Source organism: Anomaloglossus baeobatrachus, chromosome 4 (assembly GCF_048569485.1).
Source record: "Anomaloglossus baeobatrachus isolate aAnoBae1 chromosome 4, aAnoBae1.hap1, whole genome shotgun sequence".
Classification (NCBI taxonomy): domain Eukaryota; kingdom Metazoa; phylum Chordata; class Amphibia; order Anura; family Aromobatidae; genus Anomaloglossus; species Anomaloglossus baeobatrachus.
This window is the reverse complement of record NC_134356.1, coordinates 699,728,197-699,754,587: the sequence shown is the minus strand read 5'-3', so window position 1 is coordinate 699,754,587 and position 26,391 is coordinate 699,728,197. Positions and strand designations below refer to the sequence as shown.

The 26,391-nt window shown below is 50.5% G+C and overlaps 1 protein-coding gene across 1 annotated transcript; it reads left to right on the top strand.

Moving 5' to 3' along the window:
* The first annotated feature begins 822 nt into the window (after window positions 1–822).
* Window positions 823–25,640, top strand: ZMYND15 (zinc finger MYND-type containing 15). Its single transcript, XM_075344155.1, is given in 10 exon segments — window positions 823–877; window positions 880–1,193; window positions 1,734–1,927; window positions 1,963–2,118; window positions 4,679–4,764; window positions 22,457–22,501; window positions 22,504–22,541; window positions 24,115–24,216; window positions 24,291–24,411; window positions 25,585–25,640. Coding segments are annotated over 10 exon segments (1,167 nt in total).
* The last annotated feature ends 751 nt before the right edge of the window (window positions 25,641–26,391 follow it).

Below are 26,391 nucleotides of genomic sequence, written 5' to 3'. Positions count from 1 at the left end.
TTGGTGATCGGTGCCCCGGTCGTAGGTGTTTGGTGATCGGTGCCCCGGTCGTAGGTGTTTGGTGATCGGTGCCCCGGTCGTAGGTGTTTGGTGATCGGTGCCCCGGTCGTAGGTGTTTGGTGATCGGTGCCCCGGTAGTAGGTGTTTGGTGATCGGTGCCCCGGTCGTAGGTGTTTGGTGATCGGTGCCCCGGTCGTAGGTGTTTGGTGATCGGTGCCCCGGTCGTAGGTGTTTGGTGATCGGTGCCCCGGTCGTAGGTGTTTGGTGATCGGTGCCCCGGTCGTAGGTGTTTGGTGATCGGTGCCCCGGTTGTAGGTGTTTGGTGATCGGTGCCCCGGTTGTAGGTGTCCGGTGATCGGTGCCCCGGTCGTAGGTGTCCGGTGATCGGTGCCCCGGTCGTAGGTGTTTGGTGATCGGTGCCCCGGTCGTAGGTGTTTGGTGATCGGTGCCCCGGTCGTAGGTGTTTGGTGATCGGTGCCCCGGTCGTAGGTGTTTGGTGATCGGTGACCCGGTTGTAGGTGGCCGGTGATAGTTGCCCTGGTCGTCAGTGTCCGGTGATCAGTGCCCTCGTCGTAGGTGTCTGGTGATCGGTGCCCCGGTTGTAGTTGTTTGGTGATCAGTGCCCTGGTTTTCACTGTACAGTTCATCTATCCATGGCTTTTAACCCTTTAGTGCCTCAGTCCCATCCCATAGGTCCAGACTGCACATGTGATCGCTCTGGTAACATCCTGGCCTCATTTGGTTCTGTGCCGCCGGTGGTCAATCCTTCCCAGGTCTTCCAGGATTTGGGCAGAACCCTGTGACCTTCTTTCCAGGCGAGCGATGGAGTTTGTCTCTGGCTACCATGACCCCATAATGGAGTTTTCAGAGCTGCTGTTCACTGGTACCGCCAGTACATGAAGGAATATGCCGGCAGGCTGGACCGCCGGGCTGGTCACCCCCAGCGGGAGGAGGAGATCAAGGCGCTGCCCTTCAGCACCAGCGGCTGGTTCCTTCATGTCCTGGAGAATGACAGCATCGCCTTCAGGCCCCGCAACACTGAGCTGCAGATCCAAGATGGCTTCTATATGGAGGACGCCCTCAATGTCCAAGACCTGAGGAAGTACATCAGCCTCATCAGGCTGGACGCAGAGACTGAGGGCGACACTGGCCCCATAGCCGGCAATGCAGGTGGGTACCGCCAGCCGTGTGTGGTGACAATGAGGGCGACACCGGCACCATAGGTGACAATGAGGGCGACACCGGCACCATAAGTGACAATGAGGGTGACACCGGCACCATAAGTGACAATGAGGGCGACACCGCTACCATAGGTGACAATGAGGGCGACACCGCTACCATAGGTGACAATGAGGGCGACACCGCTACCATAGGTGACAATGAGGGCGACACCGCTACCATAGGTGACAATGAGGGCGACACCAGCACCATAGGTGACAATGAGGGCGACACCGGCACCATAGGTGACAATGAGGGCGACACCGGCACCATAGGTGACAATGAGGATGACACCGGCACCATAGGTGACAATGAGGGTGACACCGGCACCATAGGTGACAATGAGGGTGACACCGGCACCATAGGTGACAATGAGGGTGACACCGGCACCATAGGTGACAATGAGGGTGACACCGGCACCATAGGTGACAATGAGGGCGACACCGGCACCATAGGTGACAATGAGGGCGACACCGGCACCATAGGTGACAAAGAGGGCGACACCGGCACCATAGGTGACAATGAGGGCAACACTGGCCGTGCTTGGCATTGACTTTCTGATGGCCAGTGAATGTCGGAGCAGCATGGCGCAGTACATGTGTAAGCTGAGATCCTACCACCTGCTGTTCCAGTGCATGGCGCTACCGATGAACAACGGGCAACCACAACGCCCCCGCACAGTCGCCACCGGAGTTGGCACATCACACCCGTCCCCTCTCACAGACCTCCTGCTGCCTCTTCCAGGTTCCTGGTCAACATCCTTGATGTCTTGGGGGTCAAAGTGCTGGAGAAGCAGATGAAGGACTGGACCCCGAGCAACAACTTCAACTTCTCTGCGCAGAACGTGCAGCACTGCCACGTGTGCAGGAAGCGGAACTTCGAGGTCACGTTATATCCATGGTAAGGTGAAGGATAGAGACTGGAAAGGAAGTGCGGGAAGGAGATGTCCTAATCCTTCTATAGACTGTAATGGGACAGCGCCCCCTGGTGGTGTTACCTAGTAATGACCTCTGGATCCCTCTATACACTATAATGGGACAGCGCCCCCTGGTGGTGTTACCTAGTAATGACCTCTGGATCCCTCAATACACTATAATGGGACAGCGCCCCCTGGTGGTGTTATCTAGTAATGACCTCTGTATCCCTCTATACACTATAATGGGACAGCGCCCCCTGGTGGTGTTACCTAGTAATGACCTCTGGATCCCTCAATACACTATAATGGGACAGCGCCCCCTGGTGGTGATATCTAGTAATGACCTCTGGTTCCCTCTATACACTATAATGGGACAGCGCCCCCTGGTGGTGTTACCTAGTAATGACCTATGGATCCCTCTATACACTATAATCGTAGTAAACAAGACAGGCGGGAGGGCACCAAAGATAATGAAAAAAATATATAAAGATGGGATCACAACCACTAGCACATTCAAAGCAAACAGTTATGGTATACAAGAGAAAAAGAAAATGTGCAACAAGTGGGATCACCAGAAATGACCATATAATATCATTTTATTAATCAAAAAGGACATACAAACACACAGATGTTCATTAAAAACAATTAAAAAAGCAAAAAAGCTTGTACATACATTTGGTGCCAATAATATGAGCCACCAAAAAACACCCCACCCTCTCAGCAAGCCAAAGAGAAACCCCACATAATAAATCAGAGTAAGTGTGATAGCCAAAAAACCTTGTTCAATCAATAACAGGCAGTGAACACGGCATGCTAAATGAGACAATAGCAGGCAGAAGGACAATTGCTGCATACAAATACCTCAAAGCCGCATGAAAATAATCTGCCCTGAAAACAAATGTCTGGAACCAGTATAAGGCAAATCACATACCCAGGGGTCCTGCACGGGGTAAATGGCAAAGCAAATATCATGAGAAGGGTGGGGTGGAAACCCCACGCGTATCGCTACAAGGAGTTGTAGCTTCCTCAGGGGACAGTGAGGCACACTATGGTAGGTATGTCTTAAATAGCCATTATAATCAAAGAAGATTGCTTACCAGCATGGGCAAGGAGGAGGAGGGAGAGGTCGCTATGCAACCTGAAGATGCCGATGGGCGCCGCCATTGTGAGTCATGTGATCAAATCATGTGGTACCTTTTTTTTTTTTGCAGACAAGCGTCACAGCCCAATTGCAAGCTCCAATGCCAGGTCGCTATGCAACCTGAAGACGCCGATAGGCGCCGCCATTGTGAATCATGTGATCAAATCATGTGGTCCCTTTTTGCAGGCAAACGTCACAGCCCGAACGCAGGCGCAGTGATATCAGCACCACAAGCACGATTAGCAATCCCTTAGTATAGTGAAATAGGTATACAAAAGTCATATATATTGTACACTATGCATGCGAAACAGGTAGTACATATGTGCTAGATGAATAACGCAAGTCACTTTGTATATACGGAAATCCACATGAATCTGCGCGTGCGCAGTTTCAGTAAGAGATCCCCGAAGGGACATTTCAAGTGCAGGGATTAAAAAAACCTGACAGCACAGAGGTAATACTCAAGTTACCACTAGAGTAACATTGAGTGTTAATCCATCATACGGGTACCTATGTTATGCACACACAATGCTGATATGTCACGCACAAACACTTGTGGCCTGCATCACATGTCTATATGACACCATGCCAAAAACAGTGCTTCTCATCGCGCATGCGCCGAGACATCAGCAATGTCCCATTCAAAAGCAGAGAAATGATCTCAGTGGGCAGCACAGCCCATTAAGGCCAGTATAACTGAATAACAAGAACTCAAGCATTCACAATCTGTGCGCACAGAACCACACGCATACATCCAATAAAGATTGAATATGGATACTGTTCCCGAAAAATATTTATCTCACCACTTAATGCGCATGCGCTATGTAAATGCATACTAGCATAGAGGACTCTGTTGCCCAAAATACGGGCCTACAGGGAAACCACACAGCCATTGTATGAATTTGTCACAGAAAAAAGTCTTTGTTCAGAGGACATAACAGAAAACAGTACAGGTACACGAACCCCCATCCCAGATTAGCACAAAAATAGACCTGTGTGCTTGGATGACACAAGCACATCGTCTGAGTACATGAAGTAGGTAATATGCATATGAAGGACCATAAGGGAACCAAGAAGACCAAATTATTAATACAGAAAGCCCCACTAGAGGGTTGGTAACCTACAAGGGGGCTAGCCAGAAACCGCCTCGGAATTACAAGCAGGTCATGAGACCAAACTGAGCAAGCAAAAGGGTGTGTTCTGGTCACCCATACAGGTATAGCATGTTCACATGATATATAAGTGTCCAAAAAAAGGGGGATTGCCAGGTAGAGATAATGTCCAAATAAATGGCAGAGTCCCATTGAGGCGGGTCTTCCAGAAGTGGTCAGCAACTTGAATGTATCCATCACCGAAAGGTAGACAAAAGAACGCTTCAGATCATAGTTCGGGTAATCCCACAGCTCCAAAGACCAAGAAAGAAGGAAGAGCCCAGAAGGACGGACTCCAGTCTGCACGTCACTGGACATCAAGGAACGGACGTCCAAAAGTGATTATTTGTGTGTACATAAATTCTTCACGAGCTGTAGTCAACAGACCCTGTTCAGGGCAAATGGAGCCAAGCCCACATGGTCAGAACCCTGGAATGTTAAAAAGGTAAATACATAATCAAGATTGTATCCACACCAAAGAGTGGGGAGGTGGGAAGGGGGTGGGGGGGGGGAAGAGAAAGGGGTGGAAGGCCAGACCCACCAAAAATACTGGTGTAAATGTGATGAGGCTCTCACAAATCCCCAAGTGAATGGGATGCCACATCCAACTGGGAATATCCCATGTAATTGGTGCAGGCCAAGCATTTACTTCTTGTAGAAGCCGGTGAACAAAAGTTCCTCATTCAATCCCTGGGGGGAGAGACTCTGAAGTTGGTATATCCATCTCGCTTCCCTTCTCAATAATTCGTCAGATACCCTACCCCCCCGATGTTCATTTGAACATGATCCAATACCAGGATCTGGACCTTGCGAAACGAGCAACCATGTGAGTCAAGGAAGTGTTTAGCCACAGAGGAAATGGGCTTACCTTGAGCTTGGTCTTTTTGTGCTCGACCGATGTCAGAAAAATGGTGCTGGATCCTGCGGCGAAGCTCCTGTGTGGTCTGTCCGACATAAAGTTTTGGACACTCGCAAATCAGGAGATACACAACATTCCTACTTCGACAGTTTGAGTAAAATTTGGTGGTGATGGTTCCTGGAAAAACACCAATGCGAACACAACTGTCAGCAACAAGAAAAGGGCAAATGGTGCAGTCCCCACACGGGAAAGACCCAACAAGTTTGTGTCCCCGACCCAAAGGAATAGTGGGTCTCTTAAAATGGCTAGAAGAAAGCATATCCTTCAAATTCATCGCACGTTTTGCGGTCAATTTGGGATGGGCGCTGATAAATGGAGTCAACCTGGGCTCACTAAGGAGGATATTCCAATTTTTTGTAAGAACCTGTCGTACCTTATCCCAATGGTTGTTATATGTGGTCACCAGGTTTATAGTACCCATCTCAGTTCTCAGTCTGCCCCGAAACGTGTCGGACCGTGGAGTGTTGGCTGAGTGTTGGAAGGCTTTAGAAACAACCTTGCGTGGGTATCCTCTCTTGATAAATCGCGTGGTCAAATCTTGTGCCTCATTCCTGAAGGTGGTGACATCAGTACAATTGCGGCGTACTCGCAAAAACTGCCCCTTGGGTATCCCGTCTCGCACATGTCTCGGATGAAAAGAGGAATAATGTAACACACTGTTGGTAGCCGTCTGTTTCCGGAACAGGGATGTTGTAATATGGTTATTCTCCAACATAACCCTCAAATCAAGGAATTCCACCATTGTTGTTGATATACTTGCAGAAAGTCGGATGTGCCACGGGTTCTCATTCAGCTGGGCAATAAAATCTTCACAAGACGCACGGTCACCTGTCCAGAGAAAGAGAACATCGTCGATGTATCTAAACCAGTTTGACACGTGCCTCTGGAACAAAGCGATGGGCGCCACCTGTGTCTCCTCCCACCAACCCAAAAACAAGTTGGCGTAGGAGGGGGCACAGCGGGCACCCATCGCGGTCCCAGACGCTTGTTTATAGAAAACACGATCGAACACGAAAAAACTATTTTGTAAAACAAAATGTAACAGTTCAAGAAGAAACGAATCGTGTTTTCTATCACCTGTAGAGCGACGATCCAGAAAGTAGGTGACCGCTTGAATTCCCAAATCGTGTTCAATGCACGTGTATAGCGACTCGATGTCCATGGTGACCAAGAGTGTACCAGCCTGTACCTCCACCTGTTCGAGTTGAGTGATCAAGTGCGACGAATCTCGGACGTATGAATCCAAAGTAAGGACATATGGCTGCAAATAAAAGTCCACATAAATACACGGACGTTCATATATGCCCCCTATGCCGGATACTATGGGCCTCCCCGGAGGGTCCACCAAAGACTTGTGTACCTTTGGGAGCATATAGAACGTCGGCGTTGTAGGGTGGCGTGTGGTGAGAAAATGCCTCTCACGTTTTGAAATTATACCAAGATCAAAGGCACGTACAAGAAGTTTGTCCAATTTCACCTTAAAGGCATCAGTGGGATCTGATGGAAGAATTGCATAATTGATTCGATTGCCCAACTGTCTGTGGGCCTCTTTCAGATATAATTCAACGGGCCACAACACCACGTTGCCGCCCTTATCCGCTTCACGGATAATGAATGAGTTGTTTTTTCTCAGATTAGACAAAGCCCTTTGTTCAGCCTTATTAAGGTTGTTTTGTTGGAATGGTATCACCTTAAGGGCCTGTATATCACGGCACATGGCTTCAAAGAAAATCTGGATTGCCGGAAACAAGGAAAATGAGGGTGTGGCCTGAGAGGGAAGCCTAGATGGAAATGGCAGTTTCTTACCTCCGAAGGAATCGCCCTCTTCCAAAAGTTCCATAAGGTCTCGAAATACCTGCCTATCCTCCGCAGGCAAGGTGTCGATGACCCCAGGCTGATGATACATCAGTTTGAACACCATTTGCCTGCAGAATAGATACACATCCTTCGTGAGCTCAAATTTGTCCAATGCCTTGGTGGGTGAAAAGGAGAGACCTTTAGAGAGAAGACTCACTTCAATCTCAGATAAAGGATATTCAGTTAGATTTATTATTTGTAAGTTACCTTGTGAGTCCTGCTCCAGATCCCTGGAACCATGGTCAATCTCCATCACCACCTCTTCCTGTTCCTTGTGGTTCTGTTGGTTGTTGGGGGCCCTTGTCTCCCACGGGTCTGATATACCGACCTCCCTGTTGTGCTTGGCGGGTTTGCGTCTCCCTCGTCTGGTGGGCCTTCCCTGTCGCTGACGTCCGACGACAAAAAATCACTGGAAGATAACTCCCTGGTCGTGACATTATGTGCAGTTTGTCCCATCGTGACAGCCCTGCGAAACCTCTGATTGCCACGATGTGACCAACGAAATGCTGCACCACTTTCAAAGTCCTTTTTGTCCCTAAGAAATTTCTGTTTTTTACCCCTGATGATGTCCTTCTCGTATCTATCAATGGACTCTTTAAGTTTTTGTTGAAAGGGAAGAACCTGGTTATTCAGATCAAAAGTTCTCAGTTTGGTTTCACAAGCCCTGATTTTATCCTTAATCGTACTCAGTAAGGTTTTATCATGCTCAATTAACATATTCAAAATGATATCTGAGCACTTCAAAAGGCCGGCTTCCCAAACCCCCTTAAATCCAGCGTCAGGTTCCCATGCGGGAAAAATCTGCACCCTCAAGCCCCTCGGTGCAAACCCCATTTTGAGATATTCCTCTAGAGTTTTAATATTCCACCATGTTTTAGTCACAGCTTTATGCAAATTGGTGAGCTCCGTGGAAAGCTGTTGAAAAGAATCCTGTACCACAACCTCAGCTGCGGATCCAAACAGATCACCAGACTGATTACTCCATGCGGCCTCCCTGGCCTCCAAATCCATGCTGTATATGAATAATGATAATCAACAAATCCGTATACTGTGCCACACTCCCAGAATTGAAGGGAAAGCCTTCTCTAACACAATCGTAGTAAACAAGACAGGCGGGAGGGCACCAAAGATAATGAAAAAAATATATAAAGATGGGATCACAACCACTAGCACATTCAGAGCAAACAATTATGGTATACAAGAGAAAAAGAAAATGTGCAACAAGTGGGATCACCAGAAATGACCATATAATATCATTTTATTAATCAAAAAGGACATACAAACACACAGATGTTCATTAAAAACAATTAAAAAAGCAAAAAAGCTTGTACATACATTTGGTGCCAATAATATGAGCCACCAAAATACACCCCACCCTCTCAGCAAGCCAAAGAGAAACCCCACATAATAAGTCAGAGTAAGTGTGATAGCCAAAAAAACCTTGTTCAATCAATAACAGGGGACAGCGCCCCCTGGTGGTGTTATCTAGTAATGACCTCTGGATCCCTCTATACACTATAATGGCACAGCGCCCCCTGGTGGTGTTACCTAGTAATGACCTCTGGATCCCTCTATACACTATAATGGCACAGCGCCCCCTGGTGGTGTTACCTAGTAATAACCTCTGGATCCCTCTATACACTATAATGGGACAGCGCCACCTGGTGGTGTTACCTAGTAATGACCTCTGGATCCCTCTATACACTATAATGGGACAGCGCCACCTGGTGGTGTTACCTAGTAATGACCTTTGGTTCCCTCTATACACTATAATGGCACAGCGCCCCCTGGTGGTGTTACCTAGTAATGACCTCTGGTTCCCTCTATACACTATAATGGGACAGCGCCCCCTGGTGGTGTTACCTAGTAATGACCTCTGGATCCCTCTATACACTATAATGGGACAGCGCCCCCTGGTGGTGTTACCTAGTAATGACCTCTGGTTCCCTCTATACACTATAATGGGGACAGCGTCCCCTGGTGGTGTTACTTAGTAATGACCTCTGGTTCCCTCTATACACTATAATGGGACAGCGCCCCCTGGTGGTGTTACCTAGTAATGACCTCTGGTTCCCTCTATACACTATAATGGGACAGCGCCCCCTGGTGGTGTTACCTAGTAATGATTCCTGGTTCCCTCTATACACTATAATGGGACAGCGCCCCCTGGTGGTGTTACCTAGTAATGATTTCTGGATCCCTCTATACACTATAATGGGACAGCGCCCCCTGGTGGTGTTACCTAGTAATGACCTCTGGATCCCTCTATACACTATAATGGGACAGTGCCCCTTGGTGGTGTTATCTAGTAGTGACCTATGGATTCCTCTATACACTATAATGGGACAGCGCCCCCTGGTGGTGTTACCTAGTAATGATTTCTGGATCCCTCTATACACTATAATGGGACAGCGCCCCCTGGTGGTGTTACCTAGTAATAACCTCTGGATCCCTCTATACACTATAATGGGACAGCGCCCCCTGGTGGTGTTACCTAGTAATGATTCCTGGTTCCCTCTATACACTATAATGGGACAGCGCCCCCTGGTGGTGTTACCTAGTAATGATTCCTGGTTCCCTCTATACACTATAATGGGACAGCGCCCCCTGGTGGTGTTACCTAGTAATGATTTCTGGATCCCTCTATACACTATAATGGGACAGCGCCCCCTGGTGGTGTTACCTAGTAATGACCTCTGGATCCCTCTATACACTATAATGGGACAGTGCCCCTTGGTGGTGTTATCTAGTAGTGACCTATGGATTCCTCTATACACTATAATGGGACAGCGCCCCCTGGTGGTGTTACCTAGTAATGATTTCTGGATCCCTCTATACACTATAATGGGACAGCGCCCCCTGGTGGTGTTACCTAGTAATGACCTCTGGATCCCTCTATACACTATAATTGGACAGCGCCCCCTGGTGGTGTTACCTAGTAATAACCTCTGGATCCCTCTATACACTATAATGGTACAGCGCCCCCTGGTGGTGTTACCTAGTAATGATTTCTGGATCCCTCTATACACTATAATGGGACAGCGCCCCCTGGTGGTGTTACCTAGTAATGACCTCTGGTTCCCTCTATACACTATAATGGGACAGCGCCCCCTGGTGGTGTTACCTAGTAATGATTTCTGGTTCTCTCTATACACTATAATGGGACAGCGCCCCCTGGTGGTGTTACCTAGTAATGATTTCTGGTTCTCTCTATACACTATAATGGGACAGCGCCCCCTGGTGGTGTTACCTAGTAATGACCTCTGGTTCCCTCTATACACTATAATGGGACAGCGCCCCCTGGTGGTGTTACCTAGTAATGATTTCTGGATCCCTCTATACACTATAATGGGACAGCGCCCCCTGGTGGTGTTACCTAGTAATGACCTCTGGTTCCCTCTATACACTATAATGGGACAGCGCCCCCTGGTGGTGTTACCTAGTAATGATTTCTGGATCCCTCTATACACTATAATGGGACAGCGCCCCCTGGTGGTGTTACCTAGTAATGACCTCTGGTTCCCTCTATACACTATAATGGGACAGCGCCCCCTGGTGGTGTTACCTAGTAATGACCTCTGGTTCCCTCTATACACTATAATGGGACAGCGCCCCCTGGTGGTGTTACCTAGTAATGATTCCTGGTTCCCTCTATACACTATAATGGGACAGCGCCCCCTGGTGGTGTTACCTAGTAATGATTTCTGGTTCCCTCTATACACTATAATTAGACAGCGCCCCCTGGTGGTGTTACCTAGTAATGATTTCTGGATCCCTCTATACACTATAATGGGACAGCGCCCCCTGGTGGTGTTACCTAGTAATGACCTCTGGATCCCTCTATACACTATAATGGGACAGCGCCCCCTGGTGGTGTTATCTAGTAGTGATCTATGGATTCCTCTATACACTATAATGGGACAGCGCCCCCTGGTGGTGTTACCTAGTAATGATCTATGGATAGAGATATAGTCCACCGCCCCCTTGTGGCCGAATCCTCATACAATCCGCATAGCTTGCAGATTCCATTCCAGTGTGACAGAAGTATGACCCCTAGTGGTCAAACCACATAGTAGAAATATAATTGCAGCCCTGGGGTCGCATATTTTGGGTGGGGACCTTGCACAGACCCTGGGAGGCCACATCATTACATACTGGAGACATCTGCAACACATTCACTGCTCTTAGATGAAGAGGACGCGGGTTTGGCGGGTGTCCCAGCCCCCTCCGCTCCCCTCCCCCCAATTATATGTTCCAGAGACACAAATACTACACGTTGTGAGGCCGGGTCATTAACCCTATATCCGCCACAGAGCCTTATTATAATGCCAGTCTGATCCCACTTTCTGTGTAACCCTCCTCCTCCCATTACAGTGATTTGAAAAAGTATTCACCCCCCTGCCATTTTTCCTGCTTTGCTTCCCACGTCCTGGAATTTCACTGTTTTATTTGCGGGTTTGCATCATTCATATAAAGAACTTTCCGACAATTGTGAACAACAAACAGGACAGAATAACTGAACTCTTCAATATGCATAACTATTCACCCCCCTAACGTCAGTACTTTGTGGAGCAAATTCTGCGGCAGTTACAGCTGGAGTCGCTTTGGATAAGTCTCTTGGAGCTTTTCACATCTTGTCACTGGGATTTTTTCTCGTTCCTCCGGCTCCTTCCATTAGATGTCTCCTCCGGTGAGCAGCATCTTCACCTCTGACCACAGATTCTCCATTGGATTGAGGTCTGGGCTGTGACTCGGCCGCTCCAATACATTCCCACGTTTCCCCTTACACCCTCCAGTGTTTCTTTACCAGGAACTTTGGGTCATTGTCTTGTTGGACGGTGAAACCTCTGTCCCAGGCTCAGATCACTGACAGACAGAAACAGGTTCTGCTCAAGAAAATCTTCCCCTCGATTTGGACAATTTTTCTTGTCCTTACTGCTGTAAAATCTCCCAGCAGCATGATGCTGCCACCACCATGCTTCACTGTGGGGATGGTGTTCTTGGGGTGATGAGCTGAGTTGATTTGGCGACAGACATAGCATTTACCTTGGTGGCCAAATGTAGCACTCGCCAATTGAGATGGTAGAGAGGCGGGCAGGGGTGGACCCACTGGACCACCGGGGAATCCCGGCCTTACCCTTTGTGGGAGGGACTTGAGTAAACGCCCACAGCGGTGTAGACGCCAGGTGCCACTCCCAGGGCAGAGACCGGGGCTGTGGTAGCTACGGGGATAAGCGGACACCGTCACAAGTGTAGCAGGAACCTCTGGGGTAGATGAGGCTGGTGGCCCGTTCAGGAAGGACAGACACAGTCTCTGGTACAGCAAGGGTCAATGGGGTAGCTGAGGTGGGAGGCATGGCAGGGGGGGACAGGCACAGTCTCTGGTACCACAAGGGTCACAGGTGTAGCAGAGGCTGGTGGCCCGTTCAGGATGGACAGGCACAGTCCCTGGTACAGCAAGGGCCACTGGGGTAGCTGGGGCTGGAGGAACGGCCGGGTTGGACAGGCACAGTCTCCAAGCAGCAAGGGCCATAGCGGTAGCTGAGGCTGAAAGCACAACCAGGGTGGACAGGCACAGGAAGCCGCAGGGGCAAGGGGACAGGCGGGGATACAATACAATGTAACAAAGCATAGTGGACAAGGGGACTTGACCACTAGCTGGCTAGGGCAAGGACCACTAGCTAACTAAACACATTGATCAGGCACCTCCTCTTGTGGGAGAGTTCCTTAAGTACCCAGTGCAGAGAAGGGCAGTGACACACCCACCCTCCAGGAACACTCACAGAAGACCAGCACGGAGTGCGCAGGCCCCAGGAGGAGGAAGCAGGAGGCACCCACGTGGAGGAGTGCGGGGACACTGGGATGCATAGTGAGAGCTAGCCAGAGCGGTAAGCACGCATCCCTGTGGGGAGGAGCGTGAGAAGCGCAGGGACACCTGCTCTACACCAAAAAGCCCTCCCAAATGGTTTTTGGCAAAATCAAAATGAGCCTCCTTGCCTGGGCTGAAAGTTTTGATAGGGATGGGGACCCTCTCTTGGCAGGTTTGTTGTGGTACTATGTTCTTTCCATTTGATGATAATGGATTTGATGGTGCTCCAGGGATCATCAGAAATTGGGATATTTCTTTAGAATCCAACCCAGACTTGTTTGGAGACCTAATTGGTCTTCGTGGTGTTGTTTGGAAATCTCCTTGGTCTTCATGGTGCTGTTTGGAGATCTCCTTGGTCTTCATGGTGTTGTTTGGAGATCTCCTTGGTCTTCATGGTGTTGTTTGGAGATCTCCTTGGTCTTCATGGTGCTGTTTGGAGATCTCCTTGGTCTTCATGGTGTTGTTTGGAGATCTCCTTGGTCTTCATGGAGCTGTTTGGAGATCTCCTTGGTCTTCATGGTGCTGTTTGGAGATCTCCTTGGTCTTCATGGTGTTGTTTGGAGATCTCCTTGGTCTTCATGGAGCTGTTTGGAGATCTCCTTGGTCTTCATGGTGCTGTTTGGAGATCTCCTTGGTCTTCATGGTGTTGTTTGGAGATCTCCTTGGTCTTCATGGAGCTGTTTGGAGATCTCCTTGGTCTTCATGGTGCTGTTTGGAGATCTCCTTGGTCTTCATGGTGTTGTGTGGAGATCTCCTTGGTCTTCATGGTGTTGTTTGGAGATCTCCTTGGTCTTCATGGTGCTGTTTGGAGATCTCCTTGGTCTTCATGGTGTTGTTTGGAGATCTCCTTGGTCTTCATGGTGCTGTTTGGAGATCTCCTTGGTCTTCATGGTGTTGTGTGGAGATCTCCTTGGTCTTCATGGTGTTGTTTGGAGATCTCCTTGGTCTTCATGGTGCTGTTTGGAGATCTCCCTGGTCTTCATGGTGTTGTTTGGAGATCTTCTTGATCTTCATGGTGTTGTTTCAAGATCTCCATGGTGTTGTTTGGAGATCTCCTTGGTCTTCATGGTGTTGTTTGGAGATCTCCTTGGTCTTCATGGTGCTGTTTGGAGATCTCCTTGATTTTTATGGTGCTGTTTTGAGATCTCCTTTGTCTTCATGGTGTTGTTTGGAGATCTCCTTGGTCTTCATGGTGTTGTTTGGAGATCTCCTTGGTCTTCATGGTGCTGTTTGGAGATCTCCTTGATTTTCATGGTGCTGTTTTGAGATCTCCTTTGTCTTCATGGTGTTGTTTGGAGATCTCCTTGGTCTTCATGGTGTTGTTTGTTAGTGGAGCCTCTGTGGCCTTTCAGAAAAGATGTGTACATACTGACAGATCCCGAGACACTTGGATTGCAGACAGGTGGTCTTCCTCTCACTAAGCATGTGACTTATGAATTGCTTGCACCAAAATTTTTAGTAGCTTGATAGCAAAAAGGGGTGAATACATATGCACATGGCAAGTTTGATTTATTTTATCCTATAAATGTAATTTTTGCCTGTATTTCTCTCTTCACTTCCCCAGCTTAGACTATTTAGTGCTGATACATCACACATCTCCACCCCCCTCTTCTTACTCACCGTTCCCCTTAGATCACCCACCATAGCCCTCTGCTTGCTCGTTCAACATGCATATCTGCTTACTCACTGTCTCCTTCCTCTTACTCACTGTCCCCTTCCTTACTGCCCCATTCCGCTTGCTCACTGCACCTCTCTGAGCACTCACCATTCCTTTTCTCTCACTCTCCATCTCCTCTACAGAATAAAAGTACACCTCTGCGATCTCCACAAAGCTCACTCATCATCACATTCTGCTCGCTCGCCATATCCCTGTGCTCACTCAGTCTTTCTTTGCTTGCGCACCATCCCCCACTATCAGCTCAGTCACTATACTCCTGTGCTTACTCAGTGTATATCTCCTCTGCTCACTGATTATCATTATGCCCCTATGCTCACCAAATGCTTCACCAAATGCTTCACCTTGCTCAGATGACCCCTCTGCTCACTCAGTTCATACTCTGGTCACTCACTGCACCTTCTACTCACTCATCACTCCGCTCTGCTTGCTCACCATACTGCTCTTCTGTCACTACACTCCTCTACTTAATCACTGCACCAATTTACTTCTTCATCACACTCCTCTGAGCACTCGCCATCCCCCTCTGCTCACCGTACTTATCTCTGCTCACTTACCATACTCCTCTGCTCACATAATGTACTCCTCTGTGTGCTCAGTGAAATTTGCTCACTTACCGTACTCCTCTGCTTGGTCAACGTACTCCTCTGCTCATTTACCGTACCCCTCTGCTTGTTTCTGTACCCCTCTGCTTGCTTACCGTACCCCTCTGCTTGCTTGCCGTACCCCTCTGCTCGCTTACTATACCCCTCTGCTCACTTACTGTACCCCTCTGCTCATTTACTGTACCCCTCTGCTCGCTTACTGTACCCCTCTGCTCGCTTGCCGTACCCCTTTTCTCGCTTACCGTACCCCTCTGCTTACCATACTCCTCTGCTCGCTTACCTTACCCCTCTGCTCACTTACCGTACCCTCTGCTCGCTTACCGTACACTCTGCTCGCTTGCTGTACCCCTCTGCTCGCTTGCCGTACCCCTTTTCTCGCTTACCGTACCCCTCTTCTTACCATACTCCTCTGCTCGCTTGCTGTACTCCTCGGCTTGCTTACCGTACCCCTCTGCTTACTGTACCCTCTGTTCGCTTGCTGTACCCCTCTGCTTACCGTACCCCTCTGCTCGCTTGCTGTACCCCTCTGCTTACTTACCATACCCCTCTGCTTGCTTGCTGTACCCTTCTGCTCGCTTACCGTACCCCTCTGCTTACCGTACTTTTCTGTTTACTTACTGTACCCCTCTGTCGCTTACTGTACCCCTCTGTTTACCGTACCCTCTGCTCGCTTGCTGTACCCCTCTGCTCACTAGCTGTACCCCTCTTATCGCTTACCGTACCCCTCTGCTTACCATACTCCTCTGCTTGCCTGCAGTACTCCTCTGCTCGCTTGCTGTACCCCTCTGCTCGCTTACCGTACCCCTCTGCTTACCGTACCCTCTGCTCACTTGCTGTACCCCTCTGCTTACCGTACTCATCTGTTCGCTTACTGTACCCCTCTGCTTACCGTATTACTCTGCTCACTTACCGTACCCCTCTACTTACCGTACCCTTCTGCTTACTTACCGTACCCCTCTGCTCACTTGCTGTACCCCTCTGCTTACCATACTCCTCTGCTTACTTACTGTACCTCTGTCGCTTACTGTACCCCTCTGCTCGCTTACTGTACCCCTCTGCTTACCATACTCCTCTGCTTACTTACTGTACCTCTCTGTCGCTTACTGTACCCCTATGCTCGCTTGCTGTACCATTCTGCTCGCTTACCATACCCCTCTGCTTACCATACTCCTCTGCTTACTTACTGTACCCCTCTGTCGCTTACTGTACCCCTCTGTTTACCGTACTCCTCTGCTCGCTTGCTGTACCAATGTTTACTGTACTCCTCTGCTCGCTTACTGTACCCCTCTGCTCAATTGCTGTACCCCTCTGCTCGCTTGCTGTACCCCTCTGCTCGCTTACCGTACCCTTCTGCTTACCAAACTCCTCTGCTCGCTTGCTGTACCCCTCTGCTCACTTGCAGTACTCTTCTGCTCGCTTGCAGTACCCCTCTGCTCGCTTACTGTACCCCTATGCTTACTTGCTGTACTCCTCTGCTCGCTTGCTCTACCCCTATTTTACCGTACCCTCTTCTCGCTTGCTGTACCCCTCTGCTTACCGTACTCCTCTGCTCGCTTACTGTACCCCTCTGCTTACCGTATTCCTCTGCTCGCTTGCTGTACCCCTCTGCTCGCTTACCGTACCCCTCTGCTTACTTGCTGTACTCCTCTGCTCGCTTACTACACCCCTATGCTTACCGTACCCTCTGCTCGCTTGCTGTACCCCTCTGCTCGCTTACCGTACCCTTCTGCTTACCAAACTCCTCTGCTCGCTTGCTGTACCCCTCTGCTCACTTGCAGTACTCTTCTGCTCGCTTGCAGTACCCCTCTGCTCGCTTACTGTACCCCTCTGCTTACTTGCTGTACTCCTCTGCTCGCTTGCTCTACCCCTATTTTACCGTACCCTCTTCTCGCTTGCTGTACCCCTCTGCTTACCGTACTCCTCTGCTCACTTACTGTACCCCTCTGCTTACTGTATTCCTCTGCTCGCTTGCTGTACCCCTCTGCTCGCTTACCGTACCCCTCTGATTACTTGCTGTACTCCTCTGCTCGCTTACTACACCCCTATGCTTACCATACCCTCTGCTCGCTTGCTGTACCCCTCTGCTTAACGTACTTGTGACGACATGGACACTCAGTGCCTACCATGGGTTAAAGTTTCTTAAAATTCAGCCAGACGTATTGTTCTTCTGTGTGTTAACTCATGTTTGCTAAACTATTGTTTGGGACCAGACCCTTCGGAGCAATCATTGTAATGTAGTTGTGTATTGCTAATCTAATGTAAATTACCTCAGTGGCCATTGTCTAGTCTGTGCGTTCCAGACTACATGTAGATATCCTCAGTCTTTCTATCCACATCATTTAAATGAACATTATCCATGCAGCTTGAAATTCATCCAATAAGAGAAGCAACCTTGTACAACCAATCCGATAAGGGCACAGTTTATCCTAAGGGAAGGCTATGGCTATAAAAGGGATTTTTTTAAGTCACCAGAGGTTGATGGATGCTGATTGATCCAGTCTAAGCTCTTAGGAGCTGGCTTGGGGATCATAACCAGGATACTTTGTGGACTCAGTCTAGGGACTTTGGCTCCGACTAGAGGATCACTTGGCTACATGGCTTCAATCTAGGGACTTCGATTCCGATTGGAGACCATAACCACAGTCTAGGAAGTTCGACTCCGGCTGCCAGGATTATATCATCATACCAGAGACTACTTAAGGAAGAAACCCTAGTTGGGACAATTCAGTCACCTGGTACAGACTTTGCAGTCCTCAGCCAGCTTCCTAAATCTGGCGTTATTCCATTCTCGGTGGGTGCCCGTCAAAAGCGGGGTGCTGCTGGATTGGAGTAAATAGCCCTGGAACCTCTGAGGCATGGACATTCTAAATCCCTGGTGAGCCAGCGGAAGGGTGAGACTCTGTTGCCTGTTACATTTGTGTTTTGCTGGTTATGTGTTATGTGCCGTTAATTGTTTGGGGATCCAATAAAGTCTTAATATTGTGATTCCCTCACACTGTGTTGTCTGAGTAGTGTTACGCCCACGGTTAAGGAGGCCGGCGTTCAGTTGGGATGAGCCCTGAGCCACGCTGTCTTTCTAAAGGCGTCGGGTTTTAGCGGACGAGAGCACCCACTGAGCCCCGTGTCTCCACAATTGGTGGCAGCAGTGGGACACTACTCAGCCTGGTTTACAGAGGGGAGCTGCAGAGGACTGGTGTTCGTGGACACCGTCCAGGGCTCAACAACCAGGGAGGCACATAAGCATACCCAGCAGGCCATAGGGGAGGCATTCAGGTTTCGGACGCTGCCATGTCCAACCCCACCAGCTCAGCCATGGGACAAGGACCAGAGAGGAGTTACGACCGAAGCAGTAAATGGATGCTACAGGATCTGTGCCATAGGTGAAAGATTGACTACAGGAACGCTGAGACTCGGTTTGACTTGATCCGGAAATTAATCCATTGGGATGCCCAGAATGATGCAGAGGACGATGAGGATCCCGCCGATATTGACCCAGAGGATTTCAACTATGTGCCAAATCATGGATCTAGTGACAATCGGGAATCAACTTGGTCCAAAATGGCCCAAGCCACAGCATTGTTGGTTGCATTGGGGCTTAAATCCTCAAGAGAAGAGAGGGCTTATGTTCTGGAATATGTTTATGGGATTCCAGCTGCCGTACTGCTAACACAAGCCGCTCGAGAAGAATGGTCCCGCTACCCAGCAGAAGCTGCACCGAAACAAAGGTCTACAAACAGGGCCTGTGACTTGCCCAATCTACGGCGCTGTTATACATGTGGGCGCCATGGACATATAGATAAAGATTGTCTCCAAAACAGAGGCCGCATGCTTGGAGCCCGTCTGCCAGTCCAACCAGTCAACATATGCCGAGATGAACCAACGAGACCTGAGGAATGCTACTCCCGAGAAACACCAATAGCTGAGGAAGTGGTTTACCCAGTCCACACCCTACGGCAGGCCGGACACCGTACACCAGCCAACCTCCATCCCCACATCCAGACGGTCAAGGTCGGTGATATACAGGCTCAGGGACTTTGAGACACTGGATCTTCCATCACCCTGGTCAGCCCAGATATTGTTCCCACAGAACATCATTTACCTGGCCGCCAAGTGACCATCACCCTTGCTGGGGGCCAGCGCTTGGACATCCCTCTGGCATGTGTGCAGTTTGACCTAAGGACCGACCAGGGAGAGGTCGAAGTGGAGCTTGTGAGCAGCCTCCCCACACCTGGTGTTTTGGGGACCAACCAGGAAGCGATCGATGTGGGACTGGTGAACAGCCTCCCCATACCTGTCATTGTGGAGACTGACCAGAGCAAGGCTGATGTGGAGCTTATGGACACCGTCCCCACACCAGTTATTTTGGGAAATGACCAGGAAGAGGTTGATGTGAGACTTGTGGACAGACTCCCCACACCTGATATTTTGGGGACCAACCAGGAAGCGATCGATGTGGGACTTGTGAACAGCCTCCCCATACCTGTCATTGTGGAGACTGACCAGAGCAAGGCTGATGTGGAGCCTATGGACAGCCTCCCCACCCCTGTTATTTTGGGGACTAGCCAGGAGGAAGTTGAAGTGGGGTTCATAGATGGCCCCACCAAGCCTGTTGTTTCGGATACCACCCAGAGGGAAGTGAAAGTGGGGCTTGTGGATTACCAGCTCACACTAGTCATTTTGGCGAATGACCTAGGACAAGGACTATCTAGCCAGTTTGTTACCGCCATCACCCGCAGCCAAGCCAAACACCATCCTTGTGCAGATGTTTCTACCAACCCATCCAAGGGGAACCCTCCTCCTCAATCTTCAGCCTCCTCCTCAGATGCAACGAATGTGAGTACCCCAGACCCAACTGTGGCCATTGACTGGGGGGAGATAGATCATAAGGAATTCAGGGAAGCCCAACTCACGGTCCCCACCTTAGTGCTTGTCTGCAATATGGCTGCTCAACCTGGGGGAGGTAATCAGGGGGAGGTGTATAGATGCGAGCCTCTGATGCTGACCTCACCATTAAAAAGGACAATGCCGTAAAGAGGAGAAGGATGATCGGAAGCCCATCATGTCTGGCTAATATTAAGAAAGGGGAGGAATGTGACGACATGGACATTCAGTGCCTAGCATGGGTTAAAGTTTCTTAAAATTCAGCCAGACGTATTGTTCTTCTATGTGTTAACTCATGTTTGCTAAACTATTGTTTGGGACCAGACCCTTCCAAGCAATCATTGTAATGTAGTTGTGTATTGCTAATCTAATGTAAATTACCTTAGTAGCCATTGTCTAGTCTGTGACTTACAGACTCCATGTAGATATCCTCAGTCTTTCTATCCACATCATTTAAATGAACATTATCCATGCAGCTTGAAATTCATCCAATAAGAGAAGCAACCTTGAACAACCAATCCGATAAGGGCACAGTATATCCATAGGGAAGGCGCGGGCTATAAAAAGAGGACTTCCTTAAGTCACCAGTGGAATGGATGTGCATGATCCAGTCTAAGCTCTTAGGAGCTGGCTTGGGGATCATAACCAGGATACCTTGTGGACTCAGTCTAGGGACTTTGGCTCCGACTAGAGGATCTCTTGGCTACATGGCTTCAATCTAGGGACTTCGATTCCGATTGGAGACCATATCCACAGTCTAGGGATTTCGACTCCGGCTGCCAGGATTATATCATCAAACCAGAGACTACTTAAGGAGGAAACCCTGGTTGGGACAATTCAGTCACCTGGTACAGACTTTGCAGACCTCAGACAGCTTCCTAAATCCGGCGTTATTCCATTCTCGGTGGATGCCCGTCAAAAGCGGGGTGCTGCTGGATTGGAGTAAGTATCCCTGGAAGCTCTGAGGCATGGACATTCTGAATCCCTGGTGAGCAGCGGAAGGGTGAGACTCTGTTGCCGGTTACATTTGTGTGTTTTGCTGGTTATGTGTTATGTGCCGTTAATTGTTTGGGGATCCAATAAAGTCTTAATATTGTAGTTCCCTCACCCTGTGTTGTCTGAGTAGTGTTACGCCCACGGTTAAGGAGGCCGGCGTTCAGTTGGGATGAGCCCTGAGCCACGCTGTCTTTCTAAAGGCGGCCTGGCCAGCGGACGAGAGCACCCACTGACCCCCGTGTCTCCACAGTACTCCTCTGCTCGCTTGCTGCACCCCTCTGCTCGCTTGCTGTACCCCTCTGCTTGCTTACCGTACCCACCTGCTTACCGTACTCCTCTGCTTACTTACTGTACCCCTCTGTCGGTTATTGTACCCCCCTGTTTACCGTACTCCACTGCTCGCTTGCTGTACCCCTGTTTACTGTACTCCTCTGCTCGCTTACTGTACCCCTCTATTTACCGTACTGCTCTGCTCGCTTGCTGTACCCCTCTGTTTACCGTACCCTCTGCTCGCTTGCTATACCCCTCTGCTTTCTTGCTGTACCCCTCTGCTCGCTTGCTGTACCCCTCTGCTCGCTTGCTGTACCCCTCTGTTTACCGTACTCCTCTGCTTTCTTACTGTACCCCTCTGTTTACCGTACTCCTCTGCTCACTTGCTGAATCCCTCTGCTCAGTTACCATACTCCTCTGCTCGCTTGCTGTACCCCTCTGCTTCCCGTACCCCTCTGTCGCTTACTGTACCCCTCTGTCGCTTACTGTACCCCTCTGTTTACCGTACTCCTCTTCTCGCTTACCTTACCCCTCTGCTCACTTACCGTACCCTCTGCTCGCTTACCGTACCCTCTGCTCGCTTGCTGTACCCCTCTGCTCGCTTACTGTACCCCTCTGTTTACCGTACTCCTCTGCTCGCTTGCTGAACCCCTCTGCTCAGTTACCATACTCCACTGCTCGCTTGCTGTACCCCTCTGTCGCTTACTGTACCCCTCTGTCGCTTACTGTACCCCTGTTAACCGTAGTCCTCTTCTAGCTTACCTTACCCCTCTGCTCGCTTACCGTACCCTCTGCTCGCTTGCTGTACTTCTCTGCTCGCTTGCCATACCCCTCTGCTTGCTTACCATACACTTTGCTCGCTTGCCGTACCCCTCTGCTTGCTTACCGTACACTTTGGTTGCTTGCCATACCCCTCTGCTCGCTTACTGTACTGTAACTGTGCTTTCTTTTGTCCCAGAACTGAATATTCAGAAGAAACAGTCACTGAAGATCCACATCCTGGCGCCGGACAGGAATATCGCAACGTCCTGCTGTTCTGGGGAGTGCGCGACCCCCCGCACTGCGATGCCGCTCTGCTCCCATAATGCATTGTGATCACCAACTCCTGGTACCGCTCTGACCCTCCTGCGTCTCCACCTGGCACCGCACTGACCCTCCTGCGTCTCCTCCTGGCACCGCACTGACCCTCCTGCGTCTCCTCCTGGCACCGCACTGACCCTCCTGCGTCTCCTCCTGGCACCGCACTGACCCTTATGTGTCTCCTCCTGGCACCACACTGACCCTCCTGCACCTCCTCCTGGCACCGCACTGACCCTCCTGCGTCCCCTCCTGGCACCGCACTGACCCTCCTGCATCCCCTCCTGGCACCGCACTGACCCTCCTGCGTCCCCTCCTGGCACCGCACTGACCCTCCTGCGTCCCCTCCTGGCACCGCATTGACCCTCCTGCACCTCCTCCTGGCACCGCACTGACCCTCCTGCATCCCCTCCTGGCACCGCACTGACCCTCCTGCGTCCCCACCTGGCACTGCACTGACCCTCCTGCGTCTCCAACTGGCACTGCACTGACCCTCCTGCGTCTTCTCCCGGCACTGCACTGACCCTCCTGCGCCTCCTTCCGCCACCGCACTGCCCCTCCTGCGTCCCCTCCTGGCACCGCACTGACCCTCCTGCGTCCCCTCTTGGCACTGCACTGACCCTCCTTCGCCTCCTTCCGCCACCGCACTGACCCTCATGTGTCCCCTCCTGGCACCGCACTGACCCTCCTGCGTCCCCTCCTGGCACCGCACTGACCCTCCTGCGTCTCCTCCTGGCACCGCACTGACCCTCCTGCGTCTCCACCTGGCACTGCACTGACCCTCCTGCGTCTCCTCCCGGCACTGCATTGACCCTCCTGCGTCTCCTCCCACCACTGCACTGACCCTCCTGTGTCTCCTCCCACCACTGCACTGACCCTCCTGCGTCTCCTCCTGGCACCGCACTGTCCCTCCTGCGTCTCCTCCCACCACTGCACTGACCATCCTGCGTCTCCTCCGGGCACCGCACTGACCCTCCTGCGTCTCCTCCCACCACTGCACTGACCCTCCTGCGTCTCCTCCCACCACTGCACTGACCCTCCTGCGTCTCCTCCCACCACTGCACTAACCCTCCTGCGTCTCCTCCCACCACTGCACTGACCCTCCTGCGTCTCCTCCCACCACTGCACTGACCCTCCTGCGTCTCCTCCCACCATTGCACTGACCCTCCTGTGTCTCCTCCTGGCACCGCACTGACCCTCCTGCGTCTCCTCCCACCACTGCACTGACCCTCCTGCATCCCCTCCTGGCACCGCACAGACCCTCCTGCGTCCCCTCCTGGCACCGCACTGACCCTCCTGCGTCTCCTCCCGGCACCGCACTGACCCTCCTGCACCTCCTCCCACCACTGCACTGACCCTCCTGCGTCCCCTCCTGGAACAGCACTGACCCTCCTGCGTCTCCTCCCGGCACCGCACTGACCCTCCTGCACCTCCTCCTGGCACCGCACTGACCCTCCTGCATCCCCTTCCGCCACTGCACTGACCCTCCTGCGCCTCCTCCTGGCACCGCACTGACCCTCCTGCGTCTCCTCCTGGCAGGACTTGGCCGTGCTGATGCCTCATGTGGTTCTGGAGTTGATGTTTGTCGGTTCTGACCTCCCGATGGAGGAAGATGAGAGAAGCTTCATCATACACAAGAAGGTGAGCGTGGGGGAGGCGGAGGGTTAGAATCGCCAAAATCCGGCAAGTTAACCGTCCATGGCGTGTCACCGCAGGGATCGGAGGTGGTCTGCTCTGACATTACATACCCGGAGAAGGACAGAGGCGGCCGGGGGATACACGTCCACGCCCGACCATACCACGTCCTGCAAGTGGCGAAGCCCGACCTCGTGATTGGTCAGTATCACACGTCTGTGTGTGTGTTTATATATATATATATATACACGAGGGGCGATCCAAAAGTAATGATAATCAATAATAAACACAATGAATATATTAAAAAAAAATATTTTTCTTCATAGTCTCCAAACAAGTCTATACATTTAGTCCATCTCTTTTCTAGAATTCCCTTCGAAAAAAAAATCTTGATCTTGACCCTCCAAAAAATGCCCACCAGCGCTTATCACGTCGCTATTGTCGTCACATTTCTTGCCCCGGAGGTGTTCCTTGAGGCGAGGAAAGAGACAGAAGTCACTGGGGGCTAGATCTGGCGAATGGGGGGGGTTCCACCAGTTCAAAGCCCGCTTCTTGAATGGTTGCCATGGCAACTGCAGCTTTGTGAGCCGGCGCGTTATCTTGGTGAAACAGCACCCCAGCCCGCAGTTTGCCGCGCCTTTTCTCCTTGATAGCCTCCCGCAATCTTCTTATTTGTTCTGCGCAGTAGGAGCCCGTAATAGCGGCTCCCTTCTCCAAATAGTCCACCATGATAATTTCTTCAGCGTCCCAAAAAACGGACGCCATAACCTTCCCTGCTGAGCTTGACGCTTTGGATCTCTTCAGCGTCGATTCGTCGGCTCGTTTCCATGTCATCGATTGTTGTTTCGTTTCGGGATCAAAGTGGTGGATCCAGGTCTCGTCCATGGTCAAAAAACGTGACAAACAATTCTCCTTGTCCGCTTGGAACTTTTTGAGATTTGCTATTGAAATGTCAACTCGTTTCTTCTGTTGCTCGTCGGTTTACATTTTTGGCACCCAACGCGCGGAGACCTTTCTCATCTGCAATTCTTCTGCAAGGATTCTTTGAATACTGCCATATGAGATCCCTGTGACCTCAGCTACATGCCCGATAGTCACTCTTCCATCTGCCAATACAACTTCTGCAACTTTTTTCACGTTTTCTTCATTGAGGGACGTGGATGGGCGTCCGTCGCGATGTTCATCTTCCGTCGATATTCTTCCCAACTTAAATTCCTTGCCCAGCGTGCAACTGTGGAATATGGAGGAGAAGAGTCCCCCAATGTTTCCACCAAGTCACTGTGTATGTCCTTGGTAGTCATTTTTTTCAAGTAGAGGTATTTGATGACAGCTCTGAGCTCGTTTTTTTCCATTTTGATTTTCACTCCTTGGCAGTTCATATTCAAATGAATGCAGCTCCCAAGAATCGTGCTCGGCATTGTGCTTGGTGATGTACGGCTCGGCATTGTGCTTGGTGATGTACAGCTCAGCATTGTGCTTGGTGATGTACGGCTCGGCATTGTGCTTGGTGATGTACAGCTCAGCATTGTGCTTGGTGATGTATGGCTCGGCATTGTGCTTGGTGATGTATGGCTCGGCATTGTGCTTGGTGATGTACGGCTCGGCATTGTGCTTGGTGATGTACGGCTCAGCATTGTGCTTGGTGATATACGGCTCGGCATTGTGCTTGGTGATGTACGGCTCAGCATTGTGCTTGGTGATGTACGGCTCGGCATTGTGCTTGGTGATGTACGGCTCGGCATTGTGCTTGGTGATGTACAGCTCAGCATTGTGCTTGGTGATGTACGGCTCGGCATTGTGCTTGGTGATGTACAGCTCAGCATTGTGCTTGGTGATGTATGGCTCAGCATTGTGCTTGGTGATGTACGGCTCAGCATTGTGCTTGGTGATGTACAGCTCAGCATTGTGCTTGGTGATGTACAGCTCAGCATTGTGCTTGGTGATGTATGGCTCAGCATTGTGCTTGGTGATGTATGGCTCAGCATTGTGCTTGGTGATGTACGGCTCAGCATTGTGCTTGGTGATGTACGGCTCAGCATTGTGCTTGGTGATGTATGGCTCGGCATTGTGCTTGGTGATGCATGGCTCGGCATTGTGCTTGGTGATGTACGGCTCGGAATTGTGCTTGGTGATGTACGGCTCGGCATTGTGCTTGGTGATGTACGGCTCAGCATTGTGCTT